Raw genomic sequence first — 24,087 nt, 5'->3', positions numbered from 1 at the left:
CTTATTATCTGACAGCTGATTAACTAGCACCGTTACTTTACGTGGATTTTTAGCCGATTACCATGCAGTTGATAACCAAATATATCGCAGAAGGCCTGAGAATAGGCTTATAGTATTTCAGCAGATCCCATATCCCATTTTAGACAGCTGGAAACTGGCAATAACAGGACCTGCTCCTCTGACCCAAAAATATCAAATATATATATGTGACGTCATAATGTCCCGGTTTAAAAACCTTGACTTACTTTCTTTCGAGACCACAATCATTTTCAAAAAAAAAAAAAAAAAAAAAAAAAAAAAAGTTTTAAAAGAAAGATCAAATTTTAATTAGACTCTAGTAATATACAACGAACAGATGTACATGCGAACGTGCGTGCGTTTGAGCGAGCTCAGGCGAAAAACTCATAAAACTGGATAATATTTCCAGTTAAGTAACATTTGTGTGGACTTTTGTATCTAAATAAAAAGTAATGAGACATCCATTGATTGATTGGTCGTTATGCAAATAAAATGATTTCTCAGTAGCCTTCATTCAATGCACTTTTAGGACAATAACATTGAATCCAGTACAAATAATTGTATAGTTCAATTACTTGCAATGTAGCCTATGTAGCCCTGTGTGTTTAATCGTTATGAGAAATAAATGGATTGATTCAAACCTATAGTATATACCTACAGACTCTATGTGCGTTGTTAGCTCTGTGTGTGGGATGACCCTTATACACTGACAATGTTGCCCTCATCATTTTTACATACACACGTGCGACACAATGCCTTATTAAACAGCAACATCCAATACGAACTCACGTCAAACTGCCAAGCCTGTACAAAGTCTCCTTCCAAGACATTAGCATTAAATTGACTTGGCAGCTTTTGCCAGTAATTCAAGGTCAAAACGACGGAGCTTTTCTTTCCACTGTTATCGTGGATGGTAAGCAAAACCGAGTATTGAACCTGTAAGCCTTCAAACTGTTCAGTAACGATCTGGCTACATACGTAGGCCTACATGTAGAGTATGATTAAAATAAGCTTACTAGTGCAGCTGTATAAACTCAATTTATGTTCGCTGAGAAGCGAAACTACGTGATGAAGATTGATACGAAATCAATCTCCCATCTTCTAAGATAACTTACACGTGCATTAAGGATCAAAATGGATCAACAGGATGGATGCCAGTTACCCAACCTACACAGGCCTATAGAGGCTGTGAGAGGTCTAGAAATAGGCCACCATCATAAATGAAAGTATTAAAATTGCCTAAAATTAGACAACCATCCTATTCATTCCAAGTAAAGTATTGACATATACGGCCAGGATGCTGGTAAACAATCGTCCAACGCGCTAAATGATCGATAAGCACTACCAAACAACTAAAATGATTATTACCTAAAACGTCAGACCTACTAAACAGCTGATCATAGTCACTGCAGTAACTGGCTACATGACCGCGTGGTCGCAACCGGATGTGTTTCCACAAAAACAAAGTAATCCTCTCATTGCCATATTTAACTTATAGACAACGGTTGGTTTTTGGTAATCTATCAACAACGCATATTTCCAATTATTTAGATAGAATATGTATTTATTAGTCCGACCAGATGTCAATGATACTCAACAGAACATTTGAAAACCTTGCAACTGTGTAAAAGCGGATGAATCTTGTGGTTGCGTGCTGCGGCCTCATAAACATCTGATCAGCTGCAGCTGCTGGCGTTTTGTACTGTGACCGATCTGCCGTCTACATATACAGCAGAGAGCTTTTATACTTTTGTACAGCATTTAAGACTTAACGTAACCAGACCATTTCATCAACAGTGATCTACATGGGCAATGTAAGTAGTTGACAGTCATAAACAGAGATCTTTATATATTGATCGTACAATGAGATGTTAGACGTACGGCTGTCTAATGGTTGGATGCCGGCGGAGTTACGTACATATGGAATCCATATGTTACCATAATTCAATGGGACTTTTTGGTGACACGCGTAAAAAAGATCAAGCCAACTTCCCGGTGGTGTGTTCAGCTGATATGGCACATAAATTCTACTGATATTACAGTTCAGCATATTTTCATTTTCTATTTAAATCCATGTTTTAATATAGCTCCGGTAGATAAAAAACAGCAATATTTACATTTTTATCGTCAGTAATGGGTAAATCCATCTACCTGGTAAGCTAACAAGGAAACAGGCATAAGTAAAATACCGCAGACGTTGTAATTTGCTTGAGTGCGCGACCTTAATGTGGTTATTTAAGCTGGATACCTTCGAAATGTTTTTCTTCTAGTTTGGGTTTGGTTCGATTTAATATCAGCTAAGTAGTGTTATGACGCAGGCTGGTATTAAAGCTAGAGGGTTATCGACAAGACTATTTCGGTCTCCGCCGTGTGCCGCATTCTATGCTGTATTAAATGCGTTATCGGTTGGCTATTTATCATACGGTGGGTATCACCTGTGCTACAGTATACACATTGTTTGTCTCATATTTTTTAATGGTTCACTGTTGATGAAATCCATCCCTTCGAGTTGGTTCAGTCGCTTTTATAAGCAACAATACTAGGCAACCCCAACAATGCACTATCGTTGCATCCACTCTTATTTACATTTTGGAACAAAGTCCACGGTAAAGTGCATACTGCATTTCTGATTAAATTTCATGTGATTTCGATTAGAGTGATTTTAACTACTGCTTTTGTATAAATTTAGTTTAGGACGAATATGTAATTATCATGTGAAAGTGAGCTACCCGACATCGTCTGATGAACACACGCAGTCATTTTAGAAGAGAGGTTGCCGATATCTACTGAATGAGACGGCGGGTAAGAAACTAGAAGTGGCCAGGCTCGGTTTGGCCTCTTGACTTATCGAGTAAGTCACATGTTTCTTACTTTTGCTGACCCTATTTACTGCAATCAGCAACGGTATATATTATAGCTGGATGCTACAACAGTATGAGCTATTTTCACAACAGTATCGAACCGGTGTCCTACCAGTCGATATATCTTCGACCATAACGGCACGGTTTGTGGATAGTAGGTTGTGCGTAATTTGGAGACATGATGTATCGAAATATCACAATACTTGAATAGTTTTTGTTCTGTATAATGAACAAGTGGAAAGAAAATTTTCTGTACCTATAGTAACAGGCGGTGTTTGCTATGGTATCGGTTTCACCTTTTAAGCAAAGAAAAAAACCTTGCTTGTTAGAAAAAACGAACAATTTGTAATGTCAAATGAATAATTCTGCCACTCTTCGGATACATTTTTATTCAAGCTAAATTCAAGCTATTTTCACCGTTGATTACTCATATTTAAGCAAAATCGTTTTCCATTTTCTACCAGTCTGATTATCTCATATAGTTTGCCTGTTGGGAATGAAATCACTGACATCAATGCCAGCAAGTAATTTTGGATTACATGTGGCGTGCAGTGCTATTATTATTCCACAATTGAACAACTAAATGAAAGTTAAAGCGGTGAACTTTGCCGACCTTGGGGGAAGGTAGATAAGACCAAGACAATGCTGTCACTTATTAAGCGCACCGGTTTAGGTACCATGAAGGTATTGGACCCGTTAGACGAGCAATCTACAGTTGTGTTTCAGATATAGAAGAGATATGCCCATTGGACGTTCTGGCTGTTGAAATTGAATTTGGATACTTGAACCATTTCCCGTTCTTTCAAATTGATCGCCACTTCCAGCTTCTAGTGACGTCATTAGTGACGAATTTTAATGCGACTGTATTGACCCCTCAGTTCAAAATCATTGGCATTTTATGAAGGTTTTATGATGAAATGGGGGAATGCTTCCATACGAATAATTTACACTTTACCTTAACGAAACGCTTCTTACTCGTGCAGAAACCCAGGTAAGACAAATGTTCAATTACTTTTAAGAAACCCGCAATGTTTCTAATGACAAAAATATATTACTTCACCGAATGCCATGTTTATGCTAATAGATTTAAGGCCTTGGCAATGAGAATCAGACATAATTCCTTTATGAGGAAATGCATTGATATCTTGTCTGTAGTTAACGTCACTTACGCGAGGCGTTTTAGTTCTTAATTGCGGAGAATGAAACAAACTCATAAATAGTCACTTTAACGTGCAACAGCGGAAAGCAGGACTCGTCAGCTGAAAAACGTTTAACTGTAGCGATGGAAAAACAAAAATTCCTCGGCAGCAGACGGGAAAAGACATTCAGTAGTCGTTAGTTTTACTAGCGGCCAAAGGAATCGACACTTATTAGGCAATCCTGCTCTGAACACCGCATGACAACATTACAATCGGTTGACCTTTAAAACGCTACCTTTGCATGTTGCACAACCGTTCACAAAGCTGTTGCGTTCACCATCCCTTAACACGACCGTTAGACAACCTGATAAGACGGGGATGAGGATGACATCTGATTAAGGCCCTATTAGGCTTCAATTAAGACATTTCTTAAACGTTTTATCTAATGCGGCAATTACCCTAGGATTAACATATCACTCGACTTGTTGCCTGACATGGTTAAGGCGTGACGATATATCTTTGAGGCTGGTCCGTTGATAAACGCTGTCCATGGCATTCGCATTTTGAATGCTGATAATTCTGATTCTAAGAATTAAAAGTCTTAGGACGTGATCATGAAGGTGAATGTTTTCGGCTGGTCTATTATATTTCAGATGTTTATCTCTTTTTTTTTAACTGAACTACCTCACATATACGTTCAGTCAAGGCCATTGTAAATGAAGATAAAGTGAATCTGGAGTGTATGAAGTAGGCGATTTATGTTGAAAGCTAACGACTCCACCTTCGAGTAAAAATAAAAAACTGAATGCCTTTGGCGACCAGAACTCGCTATTAAAGGAATCAGAATATCGGATTTTTGTGTTTATCCTCTCGACTTGCTAAGGAAATGAAACGAATAAACCCGACGCTGTACTCACATGTGGTTAGATTTGTTTAGAGTGCTGTCAGCTTTCTGTTTTAATTCCATTCGCTTGCTTTGGTAATTTTTAACCTGGATTATATATTGGACGCGTGTTTTCTATCCCGATATCTCTGATCAACGAAAAACCACGCACCGATATTACAGGTAATGTGTAAAAGCCGCTCTCCCTCTCTCTTCTCCTAAACAACTGCTCACCTTTACCTGTACAACGCAGGATATCTGGAATGCGTGCGTAGTTTGTGATTGGAAGCATACTTAACACACTGATGGTAAATGCAGGTATCTGATGACTCCTCATGTGGCCCTTTTTTGGGGGGCAATGCAGCAAGCGAAGCGAAGTGTTTCATTTCTATACATAAACTTTATCATTGTTCTTGTTAAGTGACACATGTACAAGAAAACGTCGATTCCAAATGCACAATTTCTCATATGATGATTCTCACAACGCTGCTTTTCTTCTTCTGTCTGTCTGAGAATTAGCAAATCCATGTCGCATATATGCATCTTTTTTACTGATCAAAACACTGGATGAGAAGGCAATGATCGATCAGTAACATTGCTGATATTGCATCGTCGAATTCAATACAGCGTTAGGTGGTAGAAAGTACGGGTTGCCGATAAATAAATGTTTTATCACATGTAGCTAAGTATGCGGTAGAGGGTCTTGTGGAATATCTATGGCATGCCAAATACCATTATTAAAAAGCTCTTTGCACGTTTTTTTAATTAAAATAATGGAGCCAGAAGAAAGTGGGGAATTATTGGATTTTGAAGTAAGAGATAAGCAATTGTCCTTGGCAAATTGAAATCAGATTTGTTTCGATTTTATGGTACAACAAGACTTACACACTCTAATGGCAGAGCTTGGGACGCCTCCTCTCATCTTACCCCGCCTTCGTCACAGACTTGGCGTATGTTAAAAAATTTTACCCAGACATTTTTATCATCATCTTTCATCAGGTCACTTCCCCTTGCACTCGGTGACTATGCCATTTAAACACACACTACTGCATCTATTACATACATTACTTTCGAAGAGACGTTTTTTAAATGGGAAGGCATAATCATTTTTTATTCCTGTCTGCACGCATGACCATTGAATTCACCAGCATGACGACATAGGCAGAACTAAAGCATGACGAACAGATCAGACGTTTCCCTAATTCTACCCTGCTCCTTGGGGTTGTCAGTTAGTTGAAACGTGATGAGCATTTTTGGAATTAAAGAAGCACTGACTTGAATATACTCCTTAGGTTTTTATTCAAAACTCCATCGAAAAGTTTCAATAAATGTACTTGAAAAAAGTGACCAGATAGCTACCGATATAGTCAAGTTTCATAGAATCAATAGCTGTTGTTAAAAGAAAAAGGATCATTGGTATACCTAAGAGAATAACTCAGCGTTCATGGTTCCGTGAGAGACTGAACCATCTTGCCGCGAGGGGTGCCCAAGCTCGGAGTTCCGTCCCTCCAATGTGGGTCCAAAGCGTCGGTGTGAAATAAATAATCATTAAAAAAAAAAGCTGATGATCGAGGCCAGCTTTCAGTGGACTCTGAAACTCGGTGTGGATGGCTGTAATTAAACCCCTATCTTATCTGCACTACACATACCGTGTAATTTCAACACCGTAATATCTTGTAGACATCAGCATAGGGAAATCAGGACGTTAACAATTGAAATTAAAGAGAATCAGCCGAGAGGCCGTGGGGACGGTAAAACTTATCGCTTCAAAGGCTTTAATGGCTGGGATTAAGATAAAACCAAGGCATCTAATTGGAACCCAGATGGTATCTGAAGGAACCTATGTTACCTGATGTTAACTCGCTGCTTCGTGGTTACATGTATCCGTGTTAGTTACCAAACAATTAGTGAAAAACTGCGACCAAAGCTATGACGCTAATTGGAGTATAAGAGGAAAAAACAAGGAAATATAGACGTCTGAAATTACATATTTGGTATTCTCGAATCTTATAGGTTGGGATTCATTATCCAAGGGGAAATGGGTTTATTATTGGCCTAAAACGCTCTGCCCATGTCCACAGTTACTCTCAATGAAACACTGAACGTGCTTATCAGTCAGAAACGAATTACCAAATAAAAAGCCTGGATTTCAGTCGCAGTTTGGGCTAAGTATCTCCTGTAAGGTGTAAGAGAACACGATTATTAAGTAGTCTATCAAAATATATTCAATGTAGGTCTCCGTGACTGCTAATGTGAGGATAAGCAATGAATTTGCACAAAACCTGAAAGTTTAAACCCGCATTTTATGTCACTTAATATACGATCCAAAGCCAATATATGTCCCCAAAGGAAAAAAAGGAAAGCGAAAAGAAAAAGTACACGCAACTTAAAAGTTCATAGCCAAGTTTCAACTGTTGAGGACTATTTAGATTTTGTGACGCCTGTGTTCGTGCGTCTTACAACTGTGCCTGACATGCTCACTCACGTAATAAAGATAAAATGATTAATCAATTTGTTGTTGAATAATGATTATTTCTCCAATTAGAATTAAGCAGGATGTATTGATAGATCTGTTTTTATCGGCAAGTCGCATACATGGAGAAGGAAGTTCGAGACCTCGATACGGTGTGTGTGTGATTTTTAGATTTAAAAAAGATGTTAACCATTTTATAAAATGAGAGCTACATATACCCTACCCTTTCCCTGTTCAATAGATACAGATATTGCACCCACTTCACTTTAGGAACACGCCGAGTCTGTTAGCATGCATTAACTGATTTACACTGTGGAGCCCAAGTTGTTTGTTCCCTCTCCCATCTGTTGTTCAAGTGGGAGATCATGATCAGCGAGTGTACTTGGTCACACTTACTATCAGCTGGTACATCTTGCATTTATGTACTTATTCCCAGCATCATTTTTTAAAACATCTACACCTCTGTAAATGTAGGTAAAGGGTACCTATCAATCTTAACGAAAGGCCACGTCGTTTTGACTAACATTAGTATGATTTAAGAAAGTTTATGTACTGGTTTTATATGCTATTTTATTCAAATAATCGTACCTTTATGTACATTATCTATAGACACAAGTGTCGTTTGACGACAGAATTGCTAAGCAGGGCATTATGAATATTCAGAGTCGCATTCATTCGAGCATACATTGATCTTATGCTTGGCGCACGATAGGCTCATTTCTGCGGCAATGTTTCTGCCCACTGCTTCGGTTAAGTAACCTTTTTTCTATGAAGATGTCGGGTACTGATATAATTTAACAATTTGACTCGTAAATATACGCCGCTCAAAAAATACTGTTAATATTTGCATATGCAATCGTTTTTACGACTCCCTGACATAATTGTGTAATTAGATCAAAAGCACAACTCGCACGAAAGGATACAGATTGTGTAAGCACAACAGAACGAGAAAAACAAGCTGCATGAGTATATATATAGTTGGTTAGTTGATGGGGTTTCTTAATCGGAATTAACTTCTGTGATTCAGTTAATAAGTCAAGGAATGGTTAGTTTGCTCTGCATGGATTTTCGTGCTCAGGATGCGTCATCATATAGTTTAGATGGAATACGATTCACTCTACGAGACGGATGGTAATTTCCACATCTTTCTATGTAAAAAAGCAATCAGTAATGCTGCATTGCAGCCTTACGCAGCGTTTTTCACATCAACACGCAACTGACTCAGGGTACAGCAATTTGAAAATGACAGGACGAATAGATTGCTACATTGTTTCCCGTCTCTCTACTAGCTTCTGTTTCTTCGTATGACAAAACGAATGGATTGCCTCATTGTTTTCTGTGCCTCAACTTTAGCAACCGTTGTACTTCGTGTCGTTCCTCTCGTATGACAAAATGAACAGATTCTCTCATTGTTTTCTATTCTGTGTTGGCCTAATACAGCTATTGTGCCCCCGCCCCCTCCATGCATCTTGACATATAGCTTGTCACCTTGTTTTGCGTCACAACTGTCAGCTACTGTGTCCCTTCCGTGAGAGATGAGAAAACGTTTGTCAAGTTCTTCTCTTGCATGACATTGCGACCAGTTTGTCACAATGTCTTTGACTGTTCTTCTACAAAAGCAAAGGGTGTTCCACCACCCTGTATAACATAATGTAAGAAGGATTAGATTGTGATAATGTCTTCTTCTGCCACTAGCAGTTATTGAAACTCCCCCCTCCCCCCTACCACCCACCAATCTCACCATCTATTATAAATCAAACGTGTGTCGCATCATCATATTTTCTTTCGCATAAAAATCGGACGGACAAGTTGATCGCTGCCCGGTCTTGCACAGCTGTTGTCACCCCATCCTACACCACAACCTAAAAAGACATGCGTAACAGGCAGAAAAAGGCCGTCACATTGTGCCTGTTTTTTATTTTTTAATTTTTTCACTGTAAACCCCCCAAAACCCCCTCCCACTCGATATATCAGGAAGAACATATAGTCTATGGCCCGCTACTTAAACCACTGTATATTTCCATCCACGTCAGACAACATCGCGATGATGCTTGCCTCGCATGTTATGCACCCGGTCTGCGTACGAGATAAGCCACCGAGATACGTCATACTAGAAGGCCTTAGGCTACGGGCTTTGCCCTTAGAGCAAAGGGGCATAGCCACGACTTGATCGCGCTATCTTCAGTCGGGTCGGACAGGGGGCGTTGTTTAGTCCCGTAGGGAATAGCAAGGAATAAAAACGAGCTGTAGGAGAGTTGAAGATTTATCGCAATTTGTGTTTATTTGAATTTATTCGGTGAAACGGAGTCTTTTCTCAGCGGTTTTACTTTCCACCAAATGATGCAGTAGATATACCTTTGTATCGGAACCATATTTTTCTTGTAAGTGAACATTACGATGTAGATTTTAGTCGGACAAACGCCACGATTCTCTAAAATTGAATTTTGTGACGGGTTACACAGGCGTAAGTCGGCAATATAGATTTTGAATTAGTAATGGCATTTTGCATACGTCATAACTTATGCGTTATTGAAGAGACGTATGTTTGTTCATTCATAATTACAGTTATGACGGCAAAGAAAATGATTTATAGTTTATATTGTGTGTTTGTCCACATCAGCGATAGGAAATGACAAAATGCGTAAAACTTAGTGTAGCACATAAGGCATCCGGGATATACCAGGTTACGGACAGAGGCGAATTTAGTTGAGCAGAATACCGGGATATGCCCCTGAAAAGAACGACGTCAGTAGTTCATCCGATAACATAATGTGTCGATATCTTTTTAATTTCTGTTCTTTTCATAGCTTGGGAATTTTCACTATAATAACTCAAGTTACGATGAATGCTTTGACTCCAAATTATGATATCATCTCCCGACGTCGCTCTCTGAAATAACATACGAATTGTATAGTGTGCAAAAACTTACAAAAAGCCGTATTCATCATCATCCACAAAGCCTTCAAAATAATCGGCTTTCACCAGCATACACGGTACATGTTGGTGAGCATTTTACATTATCATACACTGTAGCAATTTATGTGAGAAAATCATGCTTATTACCCACGGCCACCATACTTCGGTATACCGATAACAAGGCCTTATAATGAAGGTGGGAGTATAACGGGTTTTCGTCATCGGATTGGTGGAGTCTCTGCTGTATTCAGCTATTTCTCACCAAGTTACTGAAGATCGTCTTTAGTTTAAAGGCAACACGTCGGTATCACATTAGGTCCATTACAAGTAGACGGTTTGTGTTCACACCGTTGGTTTAGTGTGGTTATTTCTAGTTTATCCTGGTCGGTGTCTATATATTGCGCGTGTAGAATTCCTATTCAACCGAGTTGTACTGCGAATAGCTTGCTCGGCTGCCTATTACATTATGTAGAATTATGACTTTTTTTACCTTTTTGAATGTATTCAGGTAAAGGTTATCACGGTCATCTCAAGTGTAGGAAATAATTTCTGTTTTATTTCATTTCAGAGATAATGTCTCTTTCAAGCAGACAACAGTGTTTTCATTCTTCCCAGCCGTCTGCAGCTTCGGCGAGGGGGCTGATTCAAGGTCTGCAGCTTTCGCTGCCTCTTCACTCATATCAGGATGATCTTCAGCAGCAACAACAACAATTACAGCAGCAACAACAACAAGAACAGTACCAACAACACAATCAGCAAACCTCCCACTATCACCACCAGCAGCAGCAACAGCAGCAGCAGCAGCAACAGCAACAGAAGTCTCCCCAGTCGTCCCCTGTAACAGTTATGGACCCTCACGACGTATTTGCCAGCATGCAAGTGGAGGTCTCAGTGGCTCTCAACTTCATACTGTCGTACCTGTACAACAAACTCCCACGGCGCCGAGTTAACTGTTTCGGCGAAGAACTTGCCAAAGGGTTCCACAAAAAGTTCGAAGGGCACTGGTACCCTGACCAGCCGTTTAAAGGATCGGCGTTTCGTTGTATCCCTGTGAATGGAGAAAAGGTGGACCCGACCATCATTCAAGCTGTATACAACAGTGGTCTAACGACGGAAGAGGTGTTCACCTATCTGCCAGAAGATCTGACCATCTGGATCGACCCAGCCGAGGTGTCGTACAGAGTGGGAGAAAAGGGCGTCGTCAAGATTTTATATTCAAACAAGCGCGACACGGACCTGTTGGAAGGGCCAGACAAGGAACTTCAGACGTCCCTCTTCAGTTCAGACACACAGACTTTCAAGACGATCGACTCCCTGTCCGCGTCTGTAGGCAACATCAGCATCTCGCCCACCACCCCAACAGCGTCTGGTGGATGGCCAAACACAGCGTCCCCTGCCGCTTCTCCAACGTGGCCCGTGAGTCCAGTGAGCCCTCCCAGTAGCACGACCATCTTTAACCCTTTCATTCCTCGAGTTCAAGGTCCCACGTTTACAACGGCTGCTTTCGCACAGACCAAATTTGGATCGACAAAACTGAAGAGCATTACCAAGCGTCCGACGCGACTGTCCCCAACCGAATTTCAACAAAAACAACACACCTCCGCAGTGCCACCGCCGGCATGCACTGCCCCAGGGTTCCCGCGATCTCGCTCTCTCTCGCCACGAGAGGCCCGTGATCCGCGCCAAGATTTTTTTCTTCGCGACCAACAAAAACGGCTTCAGATGCTTCAACAGCAACAGCAGCTCTTGCAAGGTTTGGCGTCTGCAGGAGCGGGGACCACGGACAACTTCAATACCATGAATCCAGCAATGATGGGCTTGGGGTTGCCATTTGGAGACCCGCTCCTGTTGCAGGGCAACGGTATGGTGCCAAACCTTGCATCTCCGGATGCTTCCAAGACCCTTCTGGATCTTGCCGCCGCTGCTAACTACCCAGGCCAGTTGAGTCATCTTCTCTTGGCTAACTAGACATGTTCTTCTTGGCAACTATGACGACAGACCGAAAAAAAGGATGGTCGTGTTAATATAGCGTTTCTTAATTTTTTCATAACAATCATTTTGAGACTAGTCATTTTGTTTTGTTTTTTATATATACATATATATATATGAAATCTGCTGTTTACTGTGATATAGAGATAGCCACATACCCTCTATTTGTAGAACATATATAAAAACAAAAAAATGCGTCCTAGTTTAAGGGATTTTCATTATAGAAGGTGCTATAGAACTTGACTGAGACGAATGCCTTTATTCATATCCTCTGCTGAATATAAGAAAGCGTCGGATTGGTAAGATTTACAGCACTGCATCATGTGTAGACTTCAATCGCAGAGTTTCGGGAGAAACCAATCAGCGAAAATAAACCTCTTAAATTTCTACGAAAGCTAACAAGCTAGCAATTCCCGGAAAACTACAGTAAATAGATATTGCCTCTGGATGACTGATATTAACGAAAGCATTTTTGCAAAGGTCACTGTATCCAGACATTGCGCTGCATGTTACTGTCGGGATATCACTGAAGTAGAGAGTCTACGATTGCCATTTTACTGCGCTACAGTTTATGCTAATGTCGAGATTCAAAATGGCGGTCTTTCGTTTGGGAAGATGCAGAAGAATTAGTACCGACATCCGTCAACAGACTATGAACGGTAGCATTTCCTGTCATAATTGACTTGTGCCGCTACTAAATTTTCATTATTTGCTGTTACCTCCAGTTTTACTAGATAACCGAAAACTGCAAAGAAATTACCCTGTAAGCCAAAACCGGATAGGGGGCTAGGAGGGGCATATAACACGAAGCCAAAATATACAAAATGTTGCAATTTGCGACTTCAGTACATGCTGGTAGGTGTTACGTGATTTCGTTATGAACATATGTTGTCGTGTGGGTTCACTTCTTTTTTGTTCAAGTTAGTTGAGGGTGTACATACAATGTTGTAAAAGTGGCAATTAAGGCAAGATTGGAAAAGATAATCCCTTTACCTCCACCCTTCACTTGTGTCGTGATTGATAACGTTTTTATTAGGTGCACTTATGCGATATTTATTGGACGTTACGTTTGTTAAAAAATCTTCATTTTTCTAAAGAAATTGGTTTTATATATTTATTGCTGCTTTTAAAGGGACCTTTGCCACAGCACTTAGGAATGATCATGTAATGTTTTAAGAGCTATAGATATATGCAAATATAGTCACTTACAAAATAGTATTATTATAATTTTAATATCATTGTTAATGTATTATGACTACAGTGTTCAGCTGTATACTAATAAGGAAAAGGTACAATATTTTTTCATGATAGTGAGTATTTAATATAGATAATTTATGTTTGTGTACATAAGATGTCACTTTAAAGTAACTGTTGATCATGTTATTATCGTTTCTACGGCGTTTTTCGGGGACAAAGACGTATATCTTTTTTACTTCGTTGATCGATAAGGGCGGAGTTTCAGCTTTATATGTGTACTCCTGCACAAACATTTATATACATATACATACATATATTATAGAAATTGACTGAGATAAAAGGTGTGAATTTCAAATATTAAGAGCTAGATAATATATGTGGATTGCTAGACTTTTCCACTCGTTGTTGTGTAACGACTGTGCAATAAGTGATGATTACCCTGGTTTGACTATACATTTATATACATATATTCAAGCGGTCGCCAAGCTTATCTGTATCATATATAGATGTCCCAGGCACAGGACTATTTTATATTCTTTATAACGGGGAAACATTTTCATTGGGGCAAGGTGCTAATTTTTGAGTAATGCATTTGTTAAAACACGACTACTGCATGTATTAGCATACGTTAGAGTAATGTTTATGTTGACGAAAATTGGGAGGAACAACAAAAGTAAGAAAGAACTGAAAAGCTGTCAGTAAGTCATCTGTTTGGTAGCGACATTCTCCCGTAGTGATAGGGCACGAGTCGGGGATCTGTGGTACGTGTGGTTGTATTTATCTCCACCAATTGATTTTTACTGTCGGCCTTTGATTACAAAGCTATAATTAATTAATCAAAACTCAATAGTTCAACATTCCAAAGGCGGATGGATAGTCTGCGTGATAGAATATAAATACTACATTAAAACCGTTAATGCAGCAACAATATGTAGCAAAAGCGGGGGATGGTTCCTTTATGTATGTTAATGTCAAATAATATGGTAAGGAGGATGCACACCTCTGTAGTAACCTACGTATATCAATAATCAGCTGCCACAATATTTCACATACTGTATATGTATTGCATTATTAAGTCAAGAGCTGGTCTGATCAATGCACACTTTGGGGACTATTCACACAAGACATAATACAGATCGTTTCTAGTTAGTTGAATACGTTTATGCTGTGTAGGTTATGTTGATCGTAATCTATCCCCTAGGGTTCATCATATGAGCCTTGGTTTAGAAAGTTGCAAAAAATCAGTTAGAACAGCCTGCTTGGACAAACCACGAACCATAAGGGCTGGATGCTTTTTTACGGACGCTTATGATTGTGAACGAATGTAAGTGGTTCATAAATTAATTAGGACCGATCTGAATTAAGCCTGGTGTAAACGAGCTTCCAGTCAGTTTGGTTGTGTGTAACTCGCTATAACTATTTTCAGTTTACAACTGATCGTGAAAGTCCATCAAAGGAAGACAATATAACGACATGCGACGTAAACAGGCTGTAGTGGTAGTGGTAGTGGGCAGACAACAGAGAAATTGGATTTGTTGTCTAAAGGCGAGTTATTCAGACGGCTCGTTAGAATAGGTAGCGCTGAGATAGGCAACCCAATGTACCTGGAAACGCGGCAGTAAGATATGCTGTAAACCTTGTTAAGTTTTTTAAAACAAACCTCAGGCTGGCACTGTTCCTACCAATTAAGTACGTTGGAATTGTAAGCAATGTTCTTTATGTTCGTGTTTTTTTAAGTATAAAGTACATAATTACGTGAAAAGAAATAAAAAAATTCTAGTTTTCTATATTCATTGTAAACTTAAAAAATCAATGGGTTCTCTTTTTTTAAATATTGACTGACAACAGTTCCTGGCACTAATCTTTCCAAGGTTACTCGGGCACTTTTCCGTGGATATAAGCTTTTCATAGTGTCGGAAAAAGCTTCTACGTAATAGTTCCTTCTGTTTAGCCTATGGCATCGTTCTTCTGCATAACTGTCTTTATCTTATACCCGTTTGTCACCATTAAGATGATGTTTATATTGCTACCTATTTTTAAGTTTGTAATAAAACAAATTTGTGCAATCATGGGCAGTTTGTGGTTAGTAAATGTCGTGGCGGTAACCAGACAACTCGTAAGAAAAGAGCTGGAATAGTCGACTCATGCTTTTGAATTAGAGTTTATGTGTATTCGCTTATACGGAAAAAAACAGTTTAAAGCATCACCTAAACAGATGAAAATATGAATGCGACCGACTCCGGTAAAAGGAGAATACCACAAAAATCAAATCGAAGGACCAGACATCCAAATAAAAATTCCTTCAAAGACATCTCTACTTATGCCAATAATGCACGCGCACCAATTGTCTCTTCTCTGTCAAAAACAACAACATCGTCAACAATGAACAATACATTAACAAGGCTGCACAGTCGAGCAAATTACTCCTGAACACGATACTACAAGACGGACTTGAAGGAAAATTTCATGTTGTGCTGTTGAGGTGAAACATGTCCTTGTTAATTTTTTAATTGTCTGTTTAAAATATGTCTGAAATGATGGTTCATTTTACACAGGATATAACCTGGTTACGTGTTAAGAGATAAAGAGACCCCAGACACTCACCAAAGACCTCGCTTTGAATTTTGTTTGCGATACATGCATTTTTTTTTTTTTTTTTTTTTTTTTTTTTTTTTTTTTTTTTTTTGAGTGCGTGTTGTTTTATCAAAAGTTTCGAAGATCAAGGTGATTTCTTTAACACTGACATGTTTTGGTGTTGTATTTCATCTCTGTAAACTGTGGTTATTGATTTTGTCTTATTCGGCAAAATAACACACTTGGGTACATTTTTGAAGACACCCACATGTACTATGTTTCCATAAACAATGCTTTCTTCTCCCGAACAAATGACAGTAACAATAGAGGCGAGTGTAGCCTGTCACTTTAATCGATTTGATGTTGTTCTAGCAATATATCATTTGGCTGTTCTAGGTTTTGAACCCTTTACAGCTTAACAACACGCGCAAACGGCGCTATTAAGATATCTTAACTGTGGCTTATCCCACTAGACTGCACAAAGACCTATATTTATATCTAATACGTGACGAAAGCGAGTTGGTCACGGGCACTGCCTCGCGCACAATGCCTAAAAGAGGCGTATCTTTCACGGGTTTGAATCACACACACATGTATTGGAGAAGGACGTTTCCACTCAAAAGTCATTCAGACCGACGCTGAGTCGATCTAGAATCTGTTTAACATGTTGACTGCAAAGAGAGTTACTGGTAAAGAGAGTTGACTGCAAAAAAGTTGTTCACTTGATCATGCTGCGCCAATAATCTGAAAAGCTCCACTATTTAAACCCATCTGTACTTCGCTTTAGAAATGTCGAAAAATAGAGATGATGTGAACGCGCTCTGCTCAAATATATCAAAGTTTTCACTTGTCAAATGGACAGTGCGTGTAGTTCAAATTGTTAGCTGGATCTGATAGCTATTCAAAAGATAACAGCGCCAATTTGTCATACTGTGTTCTACTGTAACAAAACTTTGACTCGGTTCTTTTGCTCAATTTTCAAAACTGCCTAATGTGTAGTTGATAGATCCATCCGCTCACGTACAAAAATGACAAAAGTAACACTTGTACCTGAGAAGGAGCCATCCAAATCTTACACACCATAACACTCTGATGACATCTTAATAAATCTACTTGACAATTTGACTAAAATAATAAATAACGAAAGTATTAGACATACTTTCTCTTAAAAGTTTGAAATGGGGTAGTTAGTTGATTCAACACAGCGTGCGCGCACACACCAACTTTTCGGTCACGTACAGTTGAAAATTTTAGCGGCTTAGGCAAACATGCAATAAATTATAAAATGAATAATTTAAACACCCTGTACTAAAGATGTTTGCACTCATCTTCGAGTATGTGTGTCAGAGATGCACTGATATGACTCTCTGTGTCGACCACGTTCACACGTGATTCAAACGAACTGGTTTGGTCTAAAATACGCAAATAGGGCTTCCACTAACAATGCAACAATCTTTTGGATGAATACAAATGATAAAATGCTGCGCATGGAGATATGTTACGTTGATATCCGCTTAGTTGAAAATACCAAGAAGTTGTCTCTACAACTTCTTGAAAACGCGCTTACTGATGTCATTTGCATCTGCCTCTCTACCGGAGGCGAGTGTGAATGCGGATTCTGCGAAATTTGATGGACGAGGGGCATTGGGTATAGTGCTCGCTGTTACGGCATATTAGATGCGCTGTCATTTAGGGAAGAGTCCAGTGATGTATTAGGTTTGTTTAATTACTACTTGGTCTTAGGAAAATTATTAGCTCTTCGATTAATCATGGATAGGCGTGGTGAATCATTCTGTTAATCATGCCTTCGTAAAGAATTGACTCTCTGTTACATGAAACATAAATCATGAAGAGGAAAAAGGAGGCGGCAGGGAGCAAAAAGTGTTCTTTCATTCAAGTCATTGATAGATCCGTTGCTTTCGTTAAACTTACATAAAATACAATATATGATCTAGAAATGTGTTTTTAAAGGTGTACATTACAGAAGTTTAACACGACTTTCTCCTATTATACAATTTTGAAAACTTACACCATCTCGCAAAACGTTTTAAGTTCATTCTGTTTATATGATCCTTGAAAGAGAATGTCAATTACTCGAGATTAGAATGCCAGCTTAAATGACGCACTGTCAAGTGTCGATTTCATTCACGTTCAAAATCAGTCATACGAAGAAAATCGAAAACCATCGAATTTATGAGCCATAATTTCTACCCCAGTGGGAGTGATTTCCCAAGAAGCTCTTGGCAAAGACAAGGAGTGTAGGTGAAGCGGTCGTTCTCCCTTGGAGATCAACTCGTTATTGATTGTAAACGACCTTGACATAACGGTGATTGGATTTATATAGCTTATGTATTTGTGTGTCCTAATTTTTATTATGAATAAGAAAAGCAAATTGTGATCACCAAGCGTTTTTATTTTCATATATGCCAAGTTTTGCTGTTATCGAAGCAATGCAGCATTTTTGATATTTGCATGTTTTTCTAGTAAGAATGATTAATTTTCTTATATCGTGCTGCATTTATGTAGGTTTCTTACTGTAAGGATTATAATGCCTGATCAGTATTTGCTGTGGTAGTGTTTTGTTGCCATCGTGGATGTCTATGTAAGTAACATATATATAATTATATTATCGTGCACTAGAGCTGCAATACGTAAATCCTCCGTGCGATAAAAATCCCAATACCATGATCATCGGATTTATTAGATTCCAATAGGCCAAGATTCAAAGATAATTAACAGCCCCCACAAAAAATGTCACAGTCACGGTATTTTTGTCTGTGCAGTTCACTAATTGGAGGGAAATGCGCACTAACGGAATCGAGAACATGAACAAAACGGTCAATGACGACATGGCGATCCCTGCATTTCTTACACAATATTACTGTTGGGAATAAGTGTGAATTTACACAGCTGCACTATCACCAATTTCCAACCACGACCACGAAGGAAGCGCCCCCATAGACAGCAATGATAGACAGATGTAAAATGACTTCCGATTCATTTTATTTGACGTGTTTGTAATCATATTGTCGCCTGCCGAGCAGCACCCCACCTTTGCATAAGGGCACCACTTGTACTCCGGTGCCCCGCTGCTGTACTTATGGGCGAATGATCATTATGCCGTCATATAAAACTGAACAGGCTTAATTTCCCCTGTCTGAATGTACTGTAGGTATTTTTCAAGGTGCACGCAGGAAAACGGGGGCGTGCCATACCTGCAGCAATTGCAACAATAATACACTAGCTTCATGTGTTCAACCCACCCACATCCAAGCTGTATAAATCCACAATTTGATCAAGTTGTTTGCATCTTTTTCATCGCGGTCGATGAATACTAGTTACAGAAAAAGGAGTTCATGAGCTAGTCGTAAAATAATCTAAAGTAAATGTACCCACTGCTTTAGCAGCTGAATAGCTAATGTAGCATCCTTTCACAAGGCAAACCTTATTTACGTTTTATCAGTTATCCACCGAGCATCATCAGTGTTAAAAAATTCCACGTAATTCGCCCTCATTCCATTCCATTACATTTAATAACGTATGTGTGAAAATGGCGTAAATAATAAAATGTGGCTCATGCTAGAGATTGTTTTCAGAGCAGAGCAGAGCCTGCACAAATTTGGAGAAATGGCGGTATAAACAGGGATAAACACAAGGGATATGATATAAAAAAAGCAATTTCGAAATTAGCAGTAGGCGTTCTCGTTGCAAACGGAAGCTTCCATTTAATGCTGCCTGCTAAATAAGTCGTTTCCTGAGATGAGCAGGTTTCCCTACATCCTGGAGTTCACAAATTAGAAAATTTTAGAAATTACGGGTGTGGGGGTGTTGCACCAAGCGGCCACCTATGAAAGGGATAAATGGCTTTTGTTACAATCTTGTAAGATTACGGCTTCTCATTGTCACAGCATGTTCATGTGCATTGTGCTAAGATGTAACTTAGTCCGTCAACAATGTCTAGGGTTGATATATTTTTTTTCCATGGAACTAATAAATCAGATTTTTTTCAAACTTGGATATAGATGCCCAACCTAGAATTCTCTTGGGATTTTATTTCAGTTTTAGACGTTTGATATAGCGTTTTGTGCAACAATCGAAAATTCTATAATTCGTAGAATTGTTTGGATTCGCTTTTAGGACAGGAAAAAAGTTAACTGGATATATTGTTTTTGGAGGAAATAAACTGCTTACAAATCGAACAATGTTTTCCATAATGCCCCCGCATGTGCAGATAATGGAATCAGAATTCTGTATGGTTTGTTCGTCTGGTGAGCACCAGGACCTCTGAAAATCGAGTCTTCACACCAATCTGCTGTCAGATCAACAAATGTTACAGTTGACAAGACAGATAGTACGTTTATCATTATAGAAAACATGTGCGACACATTTTAAATAACAAATAGCAAATATTTTGAAAAAGAAACACGATCTATGGTAGCAATCAATTTACAGTGCAAAGATAACGCGTTTATCAAAACGGACACAATGGTGCAAATCGAAACTCCGGAGCTGTGTAGAAAAGGGGCATTTAAGATGACTTCAAACGAAAAAAAAGCAATGTTTTTCTTGAAACTCCAAGCGTGCCAAGATCGATCAACTTACAAATTACTTGAACTTTAAAATCCTTCCCTGACGTCATGATCTCGGAAATACTCCAAACTCGATCGCTTCGTCGGGAGCATCATTATCACCGAAACGAATGGATAGTCTCTCAGAATTGATTAAATTTTTTCTCAGCTTTCGAATGTACGATTGAGGGGACAATGAAAGTGGCAGTGACAACTCGACGGTATACCAGTGCAGCAAGCCGATTTAACTCCTGCTCAGATTAAACTCAGGTGTAGTTTGGTCTAGGCAAAAATTTACTCCTGGGGACAAACTCTACCCGGGGATGTAAAAGGACAGTTTCTGTGCCAGCATGTTTGTTGGTGCATGTGGACACAATGTAAATTCACAATGTAAAGGACGTAATCGTCCGAGGTTATGCTTCCCACGATCCAACCAGCCGAAACTTTTTCAGTTTTATTGACACCATTGAATTACAGCTTCAAACGCAAATTGTCAGGGGTAAAACGCTGCTGTGAGGTTTATCGTTTCAACTTGAAAGTGACCTCTTGAAAAACGTTTAATTCAAGTATGTGACAAGCTTGGCAAGCTTTCGTAGATCGTCTGGTGGAATAGTTCCATTTTGTCCAATTTCAAAGCACGACCAAAACAATAACCACTAAATAACTGAAATTTGATAAGAGACTCTAAAAGCCAGGGAAAATGTTTTTTTTTCACTAGATGGCGCACGTGGTCCAGAAATGGCGTGGGTTTAATGGACCTACGTTACAGAACTTACATCTACACTTCATTCGGTACCCAGGAAGTTGGAGGAAAAATACAATCAAGCACGAGGTTTTCTCCCCCACCCAACACTTACAAAAATTCAGAGGAAAAAACGTCTGAGTAAAGCAAATATGGATTATCGGATAACGGGCCGCCCATCCGGGGGGTGGAGGGATCAAAGAGAAAATGACGTGGGGCTACATAATTATTGGTCAACTTGTTCGATATCTTAAAGCAATTAGTTTTTCTTCATTTTTTATATATATTTTTTATTTTAGATCCGATATAGATGTCATGGCATGGCGTCCAATGTCCAATACATGAGTTCGCCAAGAAATATGGAGTTTCTTAAGCGGTGGACTTAAATATTTGAGTGGTAACAGTAGGTTCAAGACGAGAATAATGATGTGACTCCAGGTGACTGCGGCAGTCTGACGGTTTCATGTTAAACCTTATTAATGCCTGTAGTTCATTTGTTCAAAACCAAGGCTCATTTAATATCTTTCACCACTTCATTTCCACGTGTTACTTTACTGCTTGTGCTCTGTGCTTAGAGAAAAAAGGGAATGAAGATAATTATTGCGTAGGAAAACGTGGGTCTCTTTGGCAAGGATAATAAAAAAGCGTAGGATTAAGAGCACCGTCAATTCTTTACTTCACCTGTACTTGGCAGCATATTATTCTGACGATATTATTATCCTCAAGTCTTGTCTGAAAGCTGTTAATAAAGATGTTAGTAAAAAAGCTTTCTCGAATGCATTTGGCCGTGTGACACATAAGACTATGCTTGTACGACAGTTTTTGTTGCTCCCAGGAAATAAAAAAATAATTTTTTGTTGTTTGATAACCATGTTGCTTTTAGTAGCGATGGAGAGGGTCACCTTGGCAACCTATGAACAAATTAGCCTTCTCGAGTAATGCTTAGTTATGCATGTAGCAAAATAATAAAGCAATAATGTAATTGTTTTTTCTCTATTTTTAGATAGGCTTTCTTTCGGTTTTCTTTTGTAACCATCTGTTTGAAAGACACGCTTGGCCTTTTTTCAAATCAATTCTTAGAAAAAATAAAATCGATGTATTAGTGAAAGCACTTGCTTTTGCTATTTGAAGAAGGAAACTTACAATATTCTTTAAGTAGTCATCTATAATACATGTACCAACGACCAGAATTCATTTTACAAAACCAATCTTACGAAACACTTAATTCGTAAAATAATCATAGACCAATATCTTGTAACTTCAGGCTCAAGTCACGATTCCCGTCATAATACTTAATTATGAAATTAACAAAATACTCTTTGGGGCTCTTTGCTAGTGTATCATCACCGTGGGAATAATAAATCACCTAAAATTTTATATGACATGATAACATGAAGGAACAATGGTATTTTCTAATTTCATGTCGATACTGTCAAAATATTTTGTATTTATTCAGTTGTTCCTTTCTTAAACAAATATTAGTAGGCCTTTGGGCACGATAACGGGCAGCCGTAATCAAAATACTTTGAATAAAAACTAAAACAGTTCGTTTAAAAGCGTTTAGAGGACAGTCGCCCGTGTACGAACATATATTTTATCAACGGAGAGCCCTTCCGCAGGCACATAGGGCACTTTAAGAACAACTTGATCCGCAGACTACGGCGTATCAACTATGGATCAAATATGACCGACCCATTTAAAAGCAATGCCGCCAAATCCCCTAATGGACTCCCTGCCTCACTTTTCAATGCAAAACGCAGTGAGGGAATCTCAAGTCACCATCAGTTTACCATCTCTCCAACCTATTTTTTTATCACCTGTTTATGCAATGGACCTACCGCAAGTACCGACAAATTTTTATGAAAATAAGCATATCCATTAGACTCTGAGTGTCAAAATATAACTCCAGTAACTTACGTTAATTTACCATACTAGTAAACACCTTAACAATTATGGTCTTATGCCTAGCAACGTGCTTTATACACCTCTTCCCGGACAGCTGCGTTCTAGATATTTTTTGCAAGGTTCATTTGTCTGCTTACGCATTTTGGCTCACTGCTGGTTTTGGTATTTTTTTTTCTCACGTGATCATGCTTTTTTGTGGGGGTTATTTGAATTTTGAGGGTCTCCATGTATCAAAATGTCAAGACAAACGTCTTCCTTAACCGCAATCTGCAAACGTGGAAATATCTCCATAGGTAGCACATCAATAAAAAGTTGATGCGTGCCTCAAGACCGACGTCTATTTTTTCCTCACCCTGGACCATCATTTCTCTTTTGATGTTTCATGGGCAGATTTTTTTCCAGGTTGCAGTCTCGGAATGAATATACATGCATTTTTAACAACCGTCACCGAAATAAAAAATTCAACTTCTTCTGTCCTTAGAAATACGCACATGTAGTGTCAAGCAAATAGTCAACGCTTCAACACTACCATGTACAGAAACTGATGTTGGTTGTCGGTCTTTTTCGTCGATTTCCCTTCCCTTTCTATTTTCGACCCAAACTCAAAACTGTGCATAGCAGGCTTTGCTGACTTGCCATTCAAACCAGCCAGTATCACACCGTCTGCAATAAGAAGAGTGCACCTCAGGAGATTTTTCTTGGGCTAATGAGTGTATAAAACCCCCGAGCAATCAAGGGATAAGTGCAAGAGATTTAGAGCCCAAATCACATTGGTATTCTATTGTTTCCAAGACCATGGGATTTTAGCCTATACATGCACTG

General features: G+C 39.0%; 1 protein-coding gene across 6 annotated transcripts; it reads left to right on the top strand.

The window, feature by feature from the left end:
- The first annotated feature begins 1,662 nt into the window (after positions 1–1,662).
- LOC106176888 (uncharacterized) lies at positions 1,663–22,347 on the top strand. Of its 6 annotated transcripts, XR_015332904.1 has the most exons (4): positions 1,663–1,832; positions 10,859–13,134; positions 21,337–21,450; positions 21,660–22,347. XR_015332904.1 is itself a non-coding variant. In XM_013559460.2 (2 exons), the coding sequence occupies exon 2, from the start codon at positions 10,864–10,866 to the stop codon at positions 12,256–12,258; it is 1,395 nt and encodes a 464-aa protein (XP_013414914.2). In that variant the 5' UTR covers positions 1,663–1,832; positions 10,859–10,863; the 3' UTR covers positions 12,259–15,545. The 6 variants fall into 6 exon arrangements, 4 of the variants coding, with proteins under 4 accessions (XP_013414914.2, XP_013414915.2, XP_013414916.2 ...); XR_015332903.1 differs by lacking the exon at positions 21,337–21,450; XM_013559460.2 differs by lacking the exons at positions 21,337–21,450; positions 21,660–22,347 and having other exon boundaries at positions 10,859–15,545.
- Positions 22,348–24,087: the final 1,740 nt, after the last annotated feature.

This window comes from Lingula anatina, chromosome 2 (genome assembly GCF_051362555.1).
Source record: "Lingula anatina isolate TDL-2025a chromosome 2, LinAna3.0, whole genome shotgun sequence".
NCBI lineage: Eukaryota > Metazoa > Brachiopoda > Lingulata > Lingulida > Lingulidae > Lingula > Lingula anatina.
Note: the sequence above shows the minus strand (reverse complement) of the source record. Positions and strands in the feature narration are given on the sequence as shown.

Coding starts and splice junctions, on each gene's coding strand:
- LOC106176888 (XM_013559460.2), top strand. CDS start 10,864: ATGTCTCTTTCAAGCAGACAACAGTGTTTTCATTCTTCCCAGCCGTCT.